The sequence below is a fragment of the Chaetodon trifascialis genome, chromosome 7, assembly GCF_039877785.1.
Source record: "Chaetodon trifascialis isolate fChaTrf1 chromosome 7, fChaTrf1.hap1, whole genome shotgun sequence".
Lineage (NCBI taxonomy): Eukaryota > Metazoa > Chordata > Actinopteri > Chaetodontiformes > Chaetodontidae > Chaetodon > Chaetodon trifascialis.
In genome coordinates this window covers 2,825,661-2,845,337 of record NC_092062.1, presented here as the reverse complement: position 1 = coordinate 2,845,337, position 19,677 = coordinate 2,825,661, and the positions used below count along the sequence as shown (strand labels likewise).

Genomic DNA, 19,677 nt, shown 5'->3' with positions numbered 1-19,677 from the left:
GTAATTTGGGTTTTGATTGAAAGACATATTCTTGGTAGCCCAAAGGTTCAAGTTTACATTTTTCACCAACCTGCAACCTGATTTCTTTTTTTAACCTGACTTAAATTTTCAAATCTTTGTCAGTATCAGTATCTGAAGGTCAGCAACCTGAATAAAGCTTCAGATACTGAACGTTTCAATTTCTAAACCAAGAAAGATGACCTTTTGAAGTAAAATACTTCAGTGGTACTATAATATATTATTAAGGTTCAAACCCCAGGCAGACACCTACTGTTTGTTTGTGCTGTTTTATTATTATTATTGTTGTTGTTGCTGTTGTTGTTTATTTGTTGTCTTTGACAACAGCTCCAATTATCATGAGCTGAAATGAGCTATAAACATGAAACAGGCCAATAACTGGATATTATGTGCAAATGCTTTCCAAGAAATATGAGCCCAATCACCTGAAGATGGTGCTGTAATTATAGCCCACAAATGCAATTCTGGGACTCCCATGCAGCTCACATCCTAAGTCCAATTGACTTGTAATTGGACACACAAGTCCAGCTCAATGTTTAGCTCAATTCAATTTAGTTATATAGCACCAAACCAATCTAATGACAATTTTCATATAGAGGTCATCCAGAAATTCCCCCATGAGCAAGCACTTGGTTGTAGGGGAATCAATTTATTAAACCTCTAATTTAATGTTGTATTCATTAATAACATACTGGGGGCACCAACCTTCCTCAGCCAAGAAGGATTTTATTGATTATTTCTTGTAATGCTAATGAATGAACCAACAGTAGACCAGTCTGATAATCTGAAGCGTAATATGGTCAATCATATATATTTTAAATGATCAGTTTCCAGTGGCATTTCAACATTGTTCACAACATGCGTTAGACAATTCTTGACAAATGACAACATTCAACAATAAACATGATAACATTTTCTTATTCTCATCCTAATAAACATGATGACTAAGGGTATAACTAACTTAATATGACAAAGGATAAAGAAAGGCAGACTATATTTGCCGAAATGATCATCACTATTATGGTTACTACTAATAACTGTCTCACACCAAGCATATTCAACCTAGCCGCTACGGACCTCTAGATGGCAGTATGGTTCCATGGTAGAAACTCAGACAAACTTTGTAGGAGAACTAAAATCACAGTTTTGTCATTTTATAAGCTAGAAACATCAGAAAAGCATTGATATCATACAGATTCTGGGTTTAGTACTGTAAGAAAATCCACAGTTAAATCAAACATAGATTTCGTTATCCTGGTGTGATGGGAAAGAAGGCACACAGACATACAACACGGTTTGCTTCAGGAATGTCTAATTTACAACCCATCAGCATTATCTGATTTTGTAGGTTCCTCTGGGGCCTGGCACTTTTCATTCAGACGGTTTTACTGTCCTCATCTCTCATGGGGCTATCAATAAAGAATTAGCATCTCTGTGCGAAACATCCTGGGTGAAAGGTAACCTTTGAAGTAGAAGTGTCCTTGACTCTTGTTCCCCTGAAAGAATGTGGAAGAGGTGTTTCTAAGCCAGACATCCTGTCTGTCTCTGAAATCACACCTCCCTGTGCACATTCCAAATGGTCAATGATTCTTAAAAGTTGGGATGTTTTATGACTCCATTTCTCCTGAAGGAATGCAAAAAGGGGGGAAGAGGGTTAGTTACAGGTCATTTCTGCTACATGGTGACAGTGGCAATGAAAACCTTCCTTTTAACAAGCAGACACCTCAAGCAGAAACAGACTGTAGGTGTACGGCCATCTGCTTCAACCCATTGTGCTCTACATAAATTGGACCATAAAAATCGTCCATAATGGATTTTCTGCCATTATTCTGCCAATAATAATAATAATAATAATAAAATACGAATAGAACTTTTTGAAGTTGTAATGTAACTATATCAGTGTAAATATATCAACAGCAAATTGGGCATCCTGTATTGTGGGACTGTCACACAATAAACTTTGCAAGGGGCAGGGCAAAGCAGGAAAATGAGCACATCGCACTGACAATTTGTTCATTCAGAAATCTGGGTACAAATCATCCGGCTGTGCTTGTCCTTGACCTACTGAAGCATTTTGAACTCGGCCAATAGGGGGTGCTACAGAACCCAAAAATGTGGACCACCAAACCCAGCGGACAGAATTTCACCAGTTTTGGTGTTTGTGTGTTCTTGGGGCCAGTTTTAACTCAAATCTGCAGGGCCATGCTGACTGCAGCAAGTGGAAATGGCCTATCACATATTTGCTCATAACTGAAGATGCCTTTGATCAATCCTAATTGAACTCACTGGAGACATCCTGTACTATCTCTTGAACATATACAGTTCAAATCCAATGAAAGGGGAACAAATTGCAGAACTTGCAAAGTGTGACTGGTCTCACTTGTTTCACACAAAATTAAACTAACTGAAGTGACTTTGCTCACCTTTGTGCGTCAGGGTGAAGAGCAAGCAAGTTTGCAGCCAGTGGAATGTGCTGTTAGGACAGAGATGTAGCAGATACTGGACTCACTACATGCTGGTTAGGGGCCATTTAGAACCAGTAAACCTGCTGATCTAAACTGGTGACCCAACACAACACAACACTCACGCTGTGGCCACATATGTCTATCCGGGCTAATGCACAGCTCAGTGCACGCACGCATACATAAGCACAAACACATAAACACAAACACATAAACACACACACACACACACACACACACACACACACACACACACACACCAGAGGGCTTCACATCAGCTTGTACCTTCTTCTCACCCAGTGCCTCCTTTTTTCACCCCCACACAAAAATGAGACATGTTTTTGTCTGCAGCTTGCTTGCAAAATGACCAAATCAACTGGATTAGATAAAACTTCAAAGCACAACATAAATTTATGGTAAAACACCATTTGATATTGTATAAATGATTTTATTTTCAATACACTTTGACATCAGTTTATAAAAGCATTTCGGGCGAAGCATTCAAAACAATGCTGAAAGATAATAAGAAATATCAAATCAATATGTACTCTCCCTTTACAAATGGAAATATGGAAAACTTCAAGATATGATCCCCATCTCTTTTAGAATAATAACATATTTTCAGCATGCCCGGTAGGCAAAAATACAAAGAAAACAAAGCAATAAAAATGATTCCAGCTTTGAGTTTTGACACTGTGAGCCAAATATTTGTCATGTACATTTCCTGCTCCTTGTGAATATCTCCTAAACTGGGAAGTGCAAACAGAAAACTATCACTAAAGAAGATTGCTGTTCATTCATGAAGCACAAATACAGATCACAGCAAAACACTGACTTCAGAAATGATAAAACATTTCACATATTAAAAGATATGACATGTGCATTTCATGCCACAGGGACAGAGGGGCGTGTTCATGCAGCTCTGCAGACAAAGGACAACACCTCAGCCATACACTATGTCAAATACCTCCATAAATATTTTTACTCTGCAATTTCTCTTCTGCAAATACATATTCCATCATGGTTTGATAAGTCCAGTCTTAGAGAAATGGATAAATGGAGAATGATAGACAAGAAGTCCAAGTGAAATTGAAACTCATCAACACATTAATATAACTGCTTATATGGTGAAAAAGTGGGCATGATTTTTTCTTTTTGACAGACATTGTAATGTCTATGTGGGTATGCAAAGGAGTGTAGCCAGGAATTTGAGTGCCTGAATGTGTTTTATTCAGTTCACTGTTCACTTACATTTTCTGTAACTGTATTAATAAAAAAATTCTAGATACTGTTTCCACCCCTCTTTACAAATGCAAGACTAGAATTCTGGTGGACAAATACTCTTTTATATATCTTTTATATTTTTGTTCATCTATAAGTAGCCAAATCCAATTATATTCACTGGAACCTATAGTAATACTGTGGAATTCATTTTAATTAACCCCAGAGTAACTGCGGGGGTGTAGGACTGGGGGACAAAAGGGGACTAAGTATACAGAGCTCATGTGAAGAGGGCCCACAAAAATAATAGAATTAATAGCTGTGGATGTGGGGAGGGGCCCACAGAGACTGCCAATGTACAGGGTCCAGAGTTTTGTGCTGTGAACCCTGAATAACTGGTCCGGTCATTTTTTGTCAACACATCCAGACCCATGAAAGAGATAACCAATGCTGCAGGTGTTGAAATAACCTGATCAAAAAATAACTTGTAATGGGAATCAGTTAAATGTTAGGCTAACTAGCTTCAAGGCTGGGATAACTAGTTGTGAGTCCTTCCAAATGTTGATTTTTGTAAGAGGACATACAGCTTAAATTACTAACAGCTGATAGCTCCGTGTAAAAAAGACAACAAAAAACATACCACAGAAGTTGTCTGCCAGAGCAGGTCATAGGAAAAAAATTTCATCCAAATGAATGGTTATGGCTCCTGATGAGCAGGTGGCACAGTAGTACAGTAGTCTCTGCCAGCAATGTATGAATGTGTGTGTGAATGGGGGAATGTTGACTAGTGTTATAAAGAGATAGAAAAGCGCTATATTAGTGTAATGTATTTACCATTTAATCTGTATGGAATCACAAACATTCCATGTGTGTTTCCATTTTAGTGCAGAGCAGAGCTTTCGATACAGTATCTGATACCTTCAGTCTGCTGCAGATAAGAAAACAGCACTTAAAAGCATTGATTACTTATTTTTTCAGCAGAGTTCAGGGTTTTTTTTATTTACACTCTATGGCCAAATGTATGTGGATACGGCCATCCACATGGGTGGTGGAGGACTGAAAGCGTAGTGGAGGCTGCTGTAACAGCACATTGATGCTCATGGTTTGACATGATCAACTCTCACATATGGCTGGAATGAAGGCTTTCCACACTGTTGGCTATAAGTGCATTGTTTTTAATAGACTTTAAAAATGGATCATCTGATAAGTTTGGCTTATTTTGTTAAATAGGAGATTTTGGTTTCTTCATGGTGCAATAAGGTTTCAAAAAAATCCTGCGTCCTATTGGCACTGGTATCTTATATGTCTGATGGTACCCAGCCCTGACAGTCAGTGGTTTTGGTAGTTTTGAGTGGAGCTACTGGCCCAAAAGACAATAACTGTTAAAAGAAAGAGATGGACACAAGAAAAAAAAGAAAAAATCTTAAAACTTAAACAAGAAGAAGGCAAGAAGTATTTGTAGATTTATTCTATTATACCAGCGTGCTGATATATGGGCCTGATGTCGGCCCTTTAAAGTAAGCTACACTGTGAACCTGTTATATGGATATGATGCACTTTGATTAACTGCATGTTTGAAACGATCGAATCTACACTGGTTCCATCCAATCGAAACCTGACATTCAGTAAGCTTGCATAATTATGTTGTGATTTGTGTTTTAAGTAGAGAATTCATGATATAAATGCTTTGCTTTTTAAATGAACGTGCACATGAAAATAGTCAAATTCAAAGATATTGAATCATTATTTGCATAAATTACCAGCGTCAATCCAAAAAATAGAAGTTCTGGCACAGGTACGATTGGTGATCCAAAGGCTGTGCTCTCCGTTCAATCTGTTGTGCCTCTCCAGCAGCTCATTTACAAGAATCTGGGTTTCCCTTTTTATGTCCAGCAAAAGCAGTGCCTGACTACAAAAAGGGTTAGGGAGGGTCTGTGGGGGAGGTTAGCGTGTTGCATGAGTCTGCAGACCCTCACAGCAGCAGGAACTGATATGATGTTTATGCCATGGTGTACCCGTAGCTCCCACAATGCAGTGCTACCAGCAGCCGGTCTCTCAGGACCTCCTGGCTCGGGTATTCTGGGAGTTTCAGCATGTTGATACTGCAGAGAGGAATAAAATGGGGGGGAGTGGGGTGGACAGAGTCAACTCAGTGGAATCCTGTGGTCGTAACGATCTATCTAGCCAGTGGAGAAGTGCTCTCATACCCATCCAAAAGAAAGGCCGGCGGCAATATAAATTACCTGTTGCACATACCAGCATGCAGAGACCTCTCCCTGTGTTCAAATTAGTGTATGACATACCACTGCCCAGTGCTAACAACAAAGAAGGGACATACTGCCCTCTGGTGCTTAGTACTAGTTGTCAAATGTCCCTCAGTTAAGGCTAGAGTAGAGTGGTGGTTCTATTTATTCATTGCTTAAAGAGAGGGGTCATTAGAGTGCTCAGTTTCGCCTGTTGAAGAATAAAACTACAACTCTGGCAGTACTGTTGAGCATCTTTGCCAACACAGTAGAATGTACAGCGCTGAAGGGCTGAAAGGACATTTAAGGCGAGTCTGACACAATTCCAACTCTGAGCACTTTTGAGATGGAGTTCAAAGACAGAAGACAGTGCTCATTTAATATTCTTCATATTGTTATTTTACTGTTGTTCATAGTCAGAGTCAACTGTGTCCTTTGAATTTAGATTTAGTTTGAAATGTGATAGGAACAGGAAACATGTTGCTGTAGTTTGATCAAATACTGTCAACCAGAATCAAATAGTTTAACTCTGAGATTGAAAGGCTCATTTCTCCTTCAGAAATACACATTTTAAATGTAATCTTAAATTTTGCATTATAAAAATAAAATTGGGATTGCAACTCACAACACAAATATTTAAGACAAACTACTCAATAATGCTTTTACAGGTCCCAGTTTCTCATAATTTCTGATAAAAACTATAAAAACTGATTCATAATCTTAAATTCACAGAAAGGTTCCTGAAAATTTCAATATAATTTAGTGCAAAATGGAGAGGGTTGAATTAGTACACGCCCAAATAATTAATTCTAGTTAGCATCTTAGTCAGTGCACAGAAAGACATCTGAACATGCGAAAAAAATTTAAATTTGTTTGTAAGCAAACAATTCAACAAATATATAAAGAAAAGATGTCTACTTGGGTTTAAATTGATCTCTGTCAGTTAGTTATCAAGATTTGAACTGTTCTTTTAAAGAACTACTGCTTAGAAACTCAAACTACTTATTTGTCTTAGAAGCTAATACTATAGCTAGAAGCTAATACTATATTTTTAGAAAACTACAGAGGAAATTATTATTGTTATTACATGGCAAAGACACACAATGGAAAATTTGCTGTACCGGCAGCTGTTTAGATTAGTTTCAATTCATCTGAGAAAATGAGACCATGTCAGTCAAGGATAAAAGAATGAACACCTCAAAAAGGACTCAAAAAAAATTCCAGACTCACATACTGCAGGCTTGAATAAACTGGGTAAATACAAGTATAAATAGAGTCATTACCAGGTACTAGAGGTAGGCAGTAGGTTGGAGGTGTATGGCACTGCTGCAACAGTGAACTTCTGTAAACCGCTGCCACCCATTAGGTAGGCAAAGCCCCCATGAGGAACCCTGGAACTGATAGAGAAGGATACTTTACTGAAACAGACATTCACACATTTTCCTATATCAACAACCACAGCGGAAATTCAGTAAACAAACCTTCCGGTGACAAACTGAAGCAGAAGAACCCGTTCCTCCTGGGTCAGGTTCCTCACCACCTCCCAGAACCACTGCAAAAAGTTGCAGATAGGTTAAGCACGACTAACAGGAAGACACAGAGAGTCAGATAACCCAGAAGGGGAGGTGGTTCTGTTTGTTGGTCTCTGGTACTGAGTACTGTTGGAAAATGTTGAGCTATTTCTTCTCAACCAGTTTCTTCAACATCATCCATATCATCTTTCTAATGAAATTAGATATAATTAAAGTTATAAAAAACCTGTGCCTAAGGCTTAGACAACCTCAGTGGTAAAGATCAACATCACTATAAACCTAGATGACTGAAGTGAAACATAATTGTTTAGTCTTAAAGGATTCAGTGTGTCAGGCTGGAAGAAGAAGAACCCACCTGGATGACTGGCTCCTGGGAGTCGTAGCCACTGGTGTACTCAGTGTTCCGACACCAATCCTGCACATCGATCTCTGGCATCCCTGACAGCAGGAGCTCCTGTATGCACACACACACACATACAGCATGAAGAAAAACTACAGCGAAAAACACATGTTAAAAGAACACCACATAGTACATGCACACACACACCATGCTTGGTGAAGTAGTCCTTCCTCCGTTGCAATTTTTCTCACATTTCATATCCTCCTGGCATAGAGGTCATTTGATTTATTTTTTATTGTATTTAGGTACAATTCTTGCACTGTTGCTTGTGTTTAGACAAATTTAGCATGTGAGACCTTTGGCTTCATTTATCAAAGCCTGGTGTTATTCTGTATTTTTCACATTGTCAACAAATCCCATGAGCACACCCAAGCCAACAACGAGTTGGTCTGTCACTCAATATTTTATGACTTCTCTACCCTGTCTGTGGCATCCAGGCCAATTGGTTGCTATTGAAGTTGTAAATTTTTCATCAGATCTCATAAATACATAGTTTTATTGTTAGTCCAGTAGAACAGTGTGTGTAGGAACAATGAAACTTTATGCCACGGAGGAATAAGATATATGAAGCTTTGGATATACACAAATAACTTGTTAGTCGACAGATTCAGTGTAGGTTTGGCTCTACACATGGGAGTTGTTGAGAATCAGAATAATATAGGATATTGCCATCCTTTGGGTAGCACGGTGGCTCAAGTGGTAACACTGTCGCCTCACAGCTAGAAGATCCCCAGTTCGAATCCCGCTGTGGCCGCTGGTGGCTGCTGCTCGAGGAAAAAAAGGGGCCTTTCTGTGTGGAGTTTGCATGTTCCCTGTTTCCTCTGTAATAACCCCCACTAAAAACATGCAAGAAGAACACCACCTGACCAATGGTGACAAAAAAAGATGGGTGTGCGGGCACCGGCATCGGCTGGCAGCTGGCAGCCCACCGCTCCTGGTCTGCCGCAGAGGATCGACAGTCCGAGGATGGGTCAAATGCGGAAATATAATTTCACGAGAAGCATGGCGTGTAGTGTAACTCACTTGTGTGACGTGATAAATAAAGTATGTTTCTTCTTCTTCTTCTTACTATAAACTCTACTAACATTCACACTGGTGATAGCAGCAGCAGTGACAGTGAAACAGCTGTTGTGCTGTGAAAACACAAAACAGGCCGTTCAGTTGCCAGTTGCCCTGCAATGACAGCATGACTGAGGCATGTCCAACAAATCCAGGGTGGGATAATCAACATGCTACACTATTGATCCTCAAAAGAATGTGGAGTTCTGCTGACACACAGAAAAAAACCCTCTAATGGAGTTGGAGAAGAGGGAGGGGCTTCAAGGTGACCCAAGACCTCCCACCTCCCTTCACCAAACATGGCTAATCAATCCCTGCATCAGAACTGAGCAGGCAGCAGGCAAAGGGAACAAGGAGAATACCAACTGCAAGAGACAAAGGGGGGGGGGGGGCAGAAGGAGGAAAAGTAGGGAAGGACAGGGAGGTCTGAGGAGGACGACTAACCAATTCATATTCGTCGAAAAGCTGGATGAGCGAGGCAGGGATGAAGGTGTGGAATCCGTGCAGGAAGGCGTTTATCTGAGGCTGGATGGCTCGCGTCATCCTCAGCTCTGTCACCAGCTGGACGTACTCAGCCTGAGAGAGGACACACACACATAGATCAAAGTCCTCCAGAAATACTGACGGACAAGGGAAAGAGACAGAGCTCATACATAGTTATTCTTCCTGCTCCTGCTGGATGGCTCTCTGCTTTACAAGACAGTGCCATCTGCAGGAACACCGCGGTACTGCACCGTCTAATGAGGACTCTTCCAGGCAATAAGCTGGAGGAGAGAGATCAATCGCTCATAGGAGACCAACTATGTATGAATATATTGGAGGGGAGCTTAGGCTGGTCATTAACGCCACCTTCAGCCACACTGCTGCAGCATGACACCACAAAAATACTCAACTCAATGTCCAATGTTCTCATCAGACTTTTAACAGAAAAAATTCAAGTACTTTCTGGGATTAAATTTGAAAACAAAAATTGAGGAAAAGAGGACAGGGGTTATTGGTAGATTCAAGTTAGGGTTGAATGAAACATATGGCTTAAATAAATGTCACATTATTCTAATAATGACACTATTGTTTGGGAATGATAGTTTGCCCATATGGACAATGATTGACCGCAACCAACTCCATACATAAACACCCACGAGTGCTCTGAGATGTTTAGACTGATTCAATTTGTCATGAACAACATACATGTAAGGCTCCTGTCCTGATATTCACAGAACCAAAAGAGAAAAGGGAAACAAGGAAAACCAAAAAAACGAGCACCCTGTCTTTAAAAACTCAAAGACATTGTGACTATTTCAAATAATATTGTGAACTAGTGGTACTCAAAGTGGGGGGGTGGGCCCACATAGAGCTACTGCAGGGGGGTGGAGGCTTCTGAAGGGGGGACATGCCAGAAGAAGTTTGAGAACCACTGTCGTAAGCCGTTTTCAATCTTGGTCGCCACACATTCAGATGCAAAATAAGCAGATCTGAATGACTGTTGACAAGGCCTTGTACTTTAACTGAACTGCTTTCAAACACATGCAAATATCTGCTGCCTGGCTATTTATGCATTTACATACAGGATGTGCTGCAACATACTTCAATAGATAGGGGCTGGTTACCTTACCGGGACAAGAGCTGTAAAAGGCATTATTAGTGAAAATTAGTGAAATGTATCAGTTCGTAAAGAAGAATTTCATTTTTTTTATTATTTCCTATCAATAAACATCTGACGACCACTTCTAGGGGACCTGAGCTCCGGGATAAACAAAACTATTCTACTGGGTTTGTCTTTATTTGACCTATAATTAGTATAAATTCAGAGTGTTTTCCAGAAAACCTAATTAACTTCAAACTTATCAGAGGCATATGTATGTAAAATAAAGTGTTACCACCCAGCACCGACGTCATGCCTCTGACTGTGCTTCTGGTGACTCACTTTGTTGTCCTGGGTGACCAGGATGCTGGTACCTCCAGGTTTGAGTGGTACTTCCTCCATCGCCCCAAACACGTCCGTCTCAACAGAGAAGGTGAGCTCCAGACCCAGATCACTGATGTCGTTGTCCAGAATCCACTGCAGGTTCTTAGCATACTCTGGATCAATGGATGACACATCCTGATAGTTGACAGGGATGCCTGGAAAACACACAACATACACTAAATCTAGTAAAAAGTCAAGAGCACTGGATCAGGACACTACACCTTACCAAAAGTGAAGGAAGTCAGACACATAATGCTTAAAATGTCAGCCAAATTTCACATTTCATCCTCAGTAGGGCTTGACATTTCCATTTCCCTCAGATTCTTCTTCATTTCAGGATCTTCTGAAATCTTCAAATCTTCCAATTTGAATAATACAATTTTTCTCTGAGCAATTAAATATCTAGAATAATCAAGGCCAAAATATTACAAATAAAATATCTCACAAAAAGGCAGTATTTCCATAATGCTAAAATAATCTGTGTGTAGTAACATACTTACAGAGGAAGAACATTCTTCATAAAAACATTTCTATCATTTCCAAATTATCTGTTTATTAACACAGATCAAATATCTGTACATGAACGGACAGAAGAAAGGTTCAGTGTTCCAAGGATATAAGAACCGCACTTTCAGCATTCATGATAAACAAAAAAATGTCTTCTCTTATTTCCATTTTGGATGAATGTGATCAGACTCCCAGAAGCTTTAGGTCATGTGAGCTGGAAATATGATGTCACCATGGAGTCAGTAAAAGTGATGCTGCTACATGCTGCTACAGTCAACCTGTACAGTAATCTGAGCGTTATCTATACATAAGCCTGCATTCTTTTACCCAGTATGTGTTTGTAGAAGGAGCGGGTGAAGTAGATGTTGACCAGCTGCCGGTGGTACAGAGCTAGGCCCAGGATATGACCTGCGAACCGGAAGTAGTTCAGGTGGTCTGGGTTCACTGATGAGTTGCTGTTGGGCTGAAAAGTGGTACCTGTACATCACACACACATAAACACACATCTTCACTCTCCGTGATGAAATTTGCTTGTCATTCAAATGTGATAGCAACACGTCATGTACCATCAGCTGACTGAGTGAACAGAGCGTAGTCTGGGTTGATGATCTCATTGGACAGGATGTCAAACCACTCCCGAACCACACCCTGACCCTGAAACACAGAGAAGACCCAAACCATAACAGGTCACTGCTTTGGAGGAAATGAATCCATCAGCTGAGAGCAGAAACAGGCCAACAGAAAGCACTGAGAACTCAGGCAGTGTCATAGAATTTAGAAACTCACCATCCCCTCCTCACCATGGAAGCGAACAGCGATACCCTGTTTGAGTTTTTCGTTGGTGGACTTGGATACCATCTCACAGCTACTCCTGAATATGGAGTCTGTAAGTATGAAGAAAAATATAATTAGTGCACCTATAACAAAACTTCAAGGACAAAAAGATGGAGAGAATAGGAGGTAAATATGGTGGTGGGTTAGAGCCACAAGTTTTCTGTTCTCTCTTTCATACACAGAACTAACAACATTTACACGCTGGCAATTTATAGTCACCTTGCTTATTGCCATACATCCACACCCTGAAGAACTTCAGATTTGATCACTTTATCACACAATTTTCAAGCAGCCAAGCAGCGTCTTTACTTTTGCAGTTGGATCCTACCACTCACAACTAACATCCACACTGGATGTTGCTGGGAATCATTTGTGGGACTAAGAACTAGGTCGGTGGTTCGATCCCCTGCCCCCTCAGTCGGCATGTCGAAGTGTCTTCGGGCAAGAAACTGAACTCCAAATTGCTCCCGATGGCTGTGTCATTGGTGTGTGTGAATGGGTGAGCATAGAATCAATCATCATGGTCATCATGTGGATGTCAATCAGTGTTGATTGTAAATGTAGTCAACTGATGCAATAAATTCTTTGTGCTCTATTCACAGAGCAAACTGAGTTCTCTGGCTGCACAATCTGTTCAACTGGTTCCAGCGCTGTCACTTCACATGCACCATGACATAGTTGGGGGAAAGGAAGAGCTACAGCCTATTTCATCTTAGATTTCTGGTGTCCACCTCTGGGTAACTGGGGGTGTGCTGATCCTCAAAAACAAAACTCCCTTGTTCTCCATGCTTGCATTCCAAACTAGCTACTCCAACAATAAAAATGGCAACCAAAATGTGAGTGCAGTGGATGTTGTGGGCGAGGATTCATTTTCCAGTTTTGGCTGATTCGGATATTCAGCTGTATGTATTCTAGTATAGCTCAAGAAATGCAGCACAGGGAGGCAGACAATTGTGAGAGAAATGTCCCCAGAACAACTGGAAACCTGGAAGGTGTGCATGCATATTATGCAGGCTGTAGTGGAATAAACTCGAGGACCTTTAACTTATTAAATAGTAAATATTGCCAATGATTTGTTTGAATAATTTCCAGACTGCAGCAAGACATTAATGCATAGCACAAAATGGAGCATGGAGCCAGCATGCAAGTGCGCTCCTGGGAGATGACAGTGTACTATGAGATGTCTGACAGTATTATAGGCCCTCAAACTCCTGGTTTTATTATCTGCAAAGTCAATCGATAAGGTTCAGCTTTGGCCTCATCCTAAAATGAGACTAAATGTTCACAGTGTACCAACAGCTGGCACATTCTCTGTGCATTAGCCAATAAGCCTGGCAACATTACACTGGAGTGTTAATTACACCAGTGAGTGGACTTTGGCATGATCTTCTCTTTATACATGAACAGTGGAAGTGTATGGTGGTGAACGCAGTCAGTACCTCGGTGGATGAGCAGGATGTCGTTCTCGTTGACTGGACGATGAACCATGTCTGAGTCTGGCTGGCCAGCCAGCAGATGCTCATAGAACCACTCACAGCGATCCTTGAAGGGCTGAGGAGGAAAACAAGACTTCAAGACATCCCACACTGCACAGCACTTTCCTAAACTAATTACCACTTCGCTGTGCTTTTAACTCACAGACTGTGGATTTTTCAGTCTCAACTGACAGCTCTGAGAGCTTTCTGTGCTAAAATACTTGTCTGTAATACAGAGATGAGGCTGGGCTCTATTTGCATAATGTATGCCTTTGTTCTGTAAGCGTTGGAGGTAGAGTGAAGGATGAGCGTGGAAGAGAAAGAAACGCTTTTCTCCCTTGGGCTGCGGGGCGTACCAAGAGAGGAATCAGGAGATGAAATCAAATTCACAGGTTAAAGTCTGTAATTAAAATAAGGGCCTACTCCCAGGCGAGCCATAATCCATGGGTAACGAGGCTCGAACGCTGCGGCTCAAATATGAATACTGAAGAGTGAGTGAACAGCACACAACTTGGAGCAGCACTTAAAATTTATGAAGCCATATAAATGGAACTTAAGACAAGTGTTATCGCCATGGTCGTAATACTGTTAAATGATCCTGAAGTGAAGACGGGGGGACTTTCAAAGTCACTTTCTATAAAGTCCCTGAAGACACAAACATAAAGACACAGAGGTACTTTTCCAAGTAGAAAATGACGAACAAGGTAAATACTTTTGGTGCTACAGTGTGGTATGTTTACCTTGACTCCAATAGAGTGCTATGTAAATGTTTTATAAAATCTAATTATGAGAAATCGCTAGTCTGGTCTTCTACAGGAACACATACAACAAATAATTTTTGGTAAGAATACCTTGAATTTGGAATTATTTTGTAAAAAACTGTAAGTATAATGGGTACAGTGGGGCACATTTTACAGTTGAAAAATGAACTAGATTCACATTCAGAGACAAATACTGCAGCTAATGCTTATTCACATTATTGATTAATCTGTCTAGATTTTTTAAATACGTGTTTGGTCTCAAAGTTTACAATGATATGAACAGAGAAAATAATCAAATTCTCACATTGAAGAAGTTGGCTTCCTACATGACTTCAAGCAGTCTGAAACTACTTGCCTGTTACATTTCTATCAAATGACTAATCAATTAATGTTTCATGTACTGCTATCTGAGCATAGCGACAGTTTTAGCAAATATGACAAAAAATGACTTTTATACAAGTTACCTACTGCAGCTTTAATCAATTCAAGAAAGACTGAATGAATGATAAATGTGGGAGCAGAATAAAGATATTTTGGTACCGCATATACACTATGCCTATACTAAATCTAACGTATATTGCCACGTCTAACAGTGTTGCAATAGACCATTAGAAACTGACTATAAGAAGAAAACATTCAAATTCATATGAGAAAAAGTTTAGTTTTAGTTAAAGTTTTGCTCAATAAGGAACAGACAATATTTTCTGATGGACTGAAATTAGCTTCTAAACTTGTGCTTCCGTATCAAGTCCCTCAAAGCATTTAATCAAATAATTCATTGTGTCTTACCTGGCCCTTAATAATATGCATGAAGCGTGACATCAACTCTGGACATTCCAGGAGAAAGTGGAAGTGGTTAAAGATGATCTTTGGATTCCTGAAAAAGGGGAGGCAGAGAGATGAGCAGAGAGATAAACAAGATGGGGAAGTGAGGGAACAAAGAGACCAGCGTGGAAATAAATTAAGAGGAAAAGAAGTTGCCAGATCGATACTCAGTCTCTCTGCACTGCATGAGGATTTTGAAGCATGGCACAGGGCCACATTGACTCACCTGGTTACAAAACACTTGAGCACCTCATCATGCTTGCAGACAAACTCAATGAAGCGAGGAGACGTCATTCTGGGTGATGAGAGGGAGAGAGGTGAAGAGTGAAGAAGATGGAGTGAGAAACAACATCTTGGCAACAGCATTTGTTTTACAATTAGATCAGTCATTTCCATCTGAAATGGCAAAATCACTAAAGTGAAAATGATCAGACATCACATATCTGGAATGCTGATGAAAAGAGCTAGAGCAACAAAAACAGAAAGACAGCTCACTTCAGCAGGCATGTCAATAACAGGTCTCTATTTGCTGTTAACTGAGCATCTTTACTGATCTAATTGAATATAATTATGGACCTGGAGAAGGGTTAAAACAAAGAGAGATGAATGTGGGAGCAAACAGGAGGTAGATGAGGCAGGGCTGGTCACAGTGGAAGCTGTCTCAACTTCTTGGAAGCTAAATATTGAGAGAAAGAAATAGTGATATTATGTGGTAGTAATTAGCAGTAGTTTGCTATGAATGCAGATCTATGGAGATGTACGCAATCGAGGGATAGAGTGTTTATGTCCTTGTCCACAACGATACACCAAGATCTGCACAGCAGAGATTACAGAGTGACAATTCCCACCAGGGGAATAGAGGCTGTCTGCAGAGGACATGTGTTTCAGTCGTCCACCTCGCATGCGTTACGCTTTAGTGACTACAGCTGTTTCAAACCTGCTGCAACTTGATCTGTCTTTTTAGGTTTCCGGTCTATTTTCTTCAGCAACTGCAGTGATTGCATTTTGACCTGAGTGCTGCCAAAATGCATCTTAGACCAGTGCAGTGCTGTGTGAGAACAAATCTGGTGTGACGCAGACACAGGACTGAAGCTGCTGCTGCTTTCGCTGCACAGACAGTGTAGACAAGATGTTAGATTATGAGCCTGCAGATGGGTGCTAATGTAATACTATAAGAACAGCAGTGGGCAGGCTTCTTCCTAAATCAGTGTATTAGTACAGCAGTAGTAGTGGTAGTGGTGCCAGCAACAGAAGTGGTGGATGTGTGAAAAGTAAAAGTATCAGCAATAGAACAGCAGTATATTAGTGGCCATGAACTCGTGTCAGCAGTGGCAGTGGTAATACCAAAGCAGGATTGTGAACCTGCAAAAACAAAAATGTCACTGTGGTACTGCAAGAGATCTGTTTGGATCACAGCTGATTATTATTGCTCTCCAGGTTAAACGATGCTCTTTGTATTTTGATGAGACACTGTGTGACAGCTGACAGATGAAGGCAGAGCACAAACCCCTGTGGCATCTGACAGGAGCAGCACATATAGAAGGCTTGAATCACAGCGCTGAGACGATTGGCTGTCATGGATATAACGTCCTCCCCATCGGCGTACGCCTCAGTCTCCATGACAATCTGAGGGTCCAGTAAGGAGGGGAGCTTTGGCATAGAGCCAGAGTGGTCAGCCTCCCGCTGTTTGAGAAACAGAGAGGCTATGTCGCTGCTGGATGTGGAGGAGGACGGGTTCTTCCTGTTCCTGTCCAGCTCTGTGGAGATGAGCACCAACCACTCATCGAGAGAGTGCCACAGCAGCTCCAGAGGCTGCAGAGAGACAGACTGGGTGAGAGACACTGGATCAAAGACAAAGCAGATGGAATGATCCATGAGGACATTTCATGGCAGGAGTGACTTTGACCTTCAGGGTGTCTGCAGGTTTTACAAAGCTCCATTTAAAGTTTTAGGGCCATTTTCACGTTATCTGGGACTGGAAGACTAATTTCAAAGAAAGAAATGCCCCAAAGAATGCCCTCTGTCTCACCGAGTACAAGCCAAGAAAGAACGGAGTCTACCTCAGGTCATTTTCAGGAACATTATCAGGACTGTCAGGGACCTGAGAACAGCCAGTCAAACACCAGAACAGTGTTTGCTTTTCCAGGGTCACCAAATTACAAAAATACACATTTGTTTACTGACCTCTTGTCCTACCTAGCCACAGAGAGCTGTGCTGCATATGACGTTTTCAATCTCTGATTGTTTCTGATTATTTTTTGCCTCCATATCAAGACAATGGAGATGGACGGATTTTTGTTTGTAGAGCTCATAACAGATAACAAAAACTAAAGAACAAATCCACATTCTGAGGTTTGTAGTTCAGTAGAAAACCTTTATATAGAGGAAAACACTCCTAATGAACACTCTTCATCTTCACTGTCTGAAAGAAAAGAAAACCAGAACTATCTGTGTGGCTAGATAAAAAAAGTTTATGTCAAAGCAAAATCATGTGAGGTGATATAACAATAAAGCTTTTATGGAGTCCTTACAATTAGCAAATGGATGTGCAACCATGTGCCATATAAAGAAAAGGCCACAATATTATAATGCAGAGCTAGTTCCTCCTTGTTGTGAGTTGAAGATATTTTCTAGGTGAAATCAGAGTAGTGTTCAAACAATGACACCATCCCAACCCCTCAAGCATGATGACACCATTTCGGGTTGGGTGATATTGAAATATATCCTGTGAAATTTGTCATACTGTTGGAGATTTTGTTGTACCATCTATACTCCTTCCATATCTTTGTTGTGTCAGGTGATTACAGGCAGTGTTGCAACTCACTGAACAGAAATGCTTTCTGACAATATTACATCTAAAAGATTGGAAGGACCTTCATTTGTCAGGTATGTAATTGCTGGACTAGTCAACAACAAACTCTTATGGAATTTTATCATAAACTGACTGAATTTCCAGAGAATGTGCTGTTTCTACATACAGTTACACAGAACAACATCATGCATTCTCTATATCTATGTTGTGACACAGAATGACATGAACCATGATAGAAAGTTTTATCGCCTAACCCTGACTCCTTGACTCAGTAAAAATCTACCCGATTTTCATTCAGTGACAGATGAAATGTAAAGGCGCAGCTACCTTGACACTGCAGAGTTTCATGTCATCGTATTTGACATGCAGGACTTTATGATTATGACCCAGTCTAGTCGATTCTTGTTGATGTTTTAGTTGAACGGATACACAGATATATGACATCCCACGTCTGTTGGTGTTGTTTTATGCTTGATGGATATCTTTGACCTATCAGAACACTGCACAGCCATAGTCATAGAAATATTATGGGAGCAATAAACAGTGTGCAGATTTTTTTCATACTTTTCTCATGAATTAAGCTTTAAGCATCATTTAAGCATTAACCAAATCATGATTTAAAAAGTACAACTGATGATGAATTTTGATATATTACTTAGTTTGAACTGAAAAATGAAGCTTTCTCTGCATTTTAATTTCACATTTTTGCAATTAACACAGAACATACACAACTTCAATCCCAGCAGCCTCCTCAGTGGTTCTTACAACACCTACAGATTACAGTACACTGTAAACACCTCCTACTAACCTTAAAGACCTGGCTGCGAGGCGTCTTGTTGCCATTGTAGCCCATGTCATTGCCATTGTTGGGTGATGAGGGCCCCAGGCGGAACACATGGCAGAAAATACGAACAATTCTCAGCAGGCTTTTCATTTGAGCCTCAAAACTGCTGGACAGGCTGAGGAGGGACAGAGGGAAAAGGAGGGACCGAAGCACATCTTAGCACTACTACTCAAATTGAAAAGTAACTACACAAAATGAAACACACTCAGATGAAACAGCTGCAATGGAGGGAGGCATCATATTGAAATATTTGCTGTGTGTGATTGTTTGCACGTCTGCAGTCAGTGACGGGCAGGAGCACCAATTCCTCAGATTCAGCTGAATCAAACAAGGAACACTGAACCTTTTCAAACATCTTTGGTCCTCTATTTCCTCTCAGGCATAATCTTTCCTGTGAGGTGCTGACTGTCACAATGCTGTGACACATGAAGACATCTCAGAAATGTCTAAAGGGGGAAAACTGCTGAAATATACAGTTACACATTAACTAATTTAACTAAGATTACTAGTTATGTGACACATTTAAACAAATTCCCTAAATCATTAGATTAGATTTTTAAACCTTGATTTTTAATGTGAATCTGAAACTGTATCTCAGTTCACTAAATGGCTGGATTTCCTTTCAAACTGGTTATTGGGATGAATTAGTGGTACTTAGGTTCTGCCCAACTCAACCATGAACAGGACTCAGCTGTCAATCATGATGTCACACCACCTT

General features: G+C 40.4%; 1 protein-coding gene across 2 annotated transcripts in view; it reads right to left on the bottom strand.

Annotated features, from left to right (window-relative positions):
• Positions 1-2,910: 2,910 nt before the first annotated feature.
• hace1 (HECT domain and ankyrin repeat containing E3 ubiquitin protein ligase 1) overlaps positions 2,911-19,677 on the bottom strand; it is a 34,159-nt gene continuing 17,392 nt past the window's right edge. The window contains exons 11-24 of one of the 2 annotated variants that reach the window (XM_070966605.1): positions 18,924-19,074; positions 16,811-17,130; positions 15,530-15,598; positions 15,268-15,355; positions 13,682-13,793; positions 12,195-12,292; positions 11,975-12,062; positions 11,736-11,885; positions 10,860-11,056; positions 9,380-9,511; positions 7,832-7,930; positions 7,426-7,496; positions 7,228-7,341; positions 2,911-5,803 (exon numbers count right to left, since the gene is read on the bottom strand). In XM_070966605.1, the coding sequence (XP_070822706.1) occupies positions 5,701-5,803; positions 7,228-7,341; positions 7,426-7,496; positions 7,832-7,930; positions 9,380-9,511; positions 10,860-11,056; positions 11,736-11,885; positions 11,975-12,062; positions 12,195-12,292; positions 13,682-13,793; positions 15,268-15,355; positions 15,530-15,598; positions 16,811-17,130; positions 18,924-19,074 (1,792 nt within the window). In that variant the 3' untranslated portion in view covers positions 2,911-5,700. The remainder of the gene's footprint in view (positions 5,804-7,227; positions 7,342-7,425; positions 7,497-7,831; positions 7,931-9,379; positions 9,512-10,859; positions 11,057-11,735; positions 11,886-11,974; positions 12,063-12,194; positions 12,293-13,681; positions 13,794-15,267; positions 15,356-15,529; positions 15,599-16,810; positions 17,131-18,923; positions 19,075-19,677) is intronic. The other variant, XM_070966607.1, reaches the window with a different exon arrangement.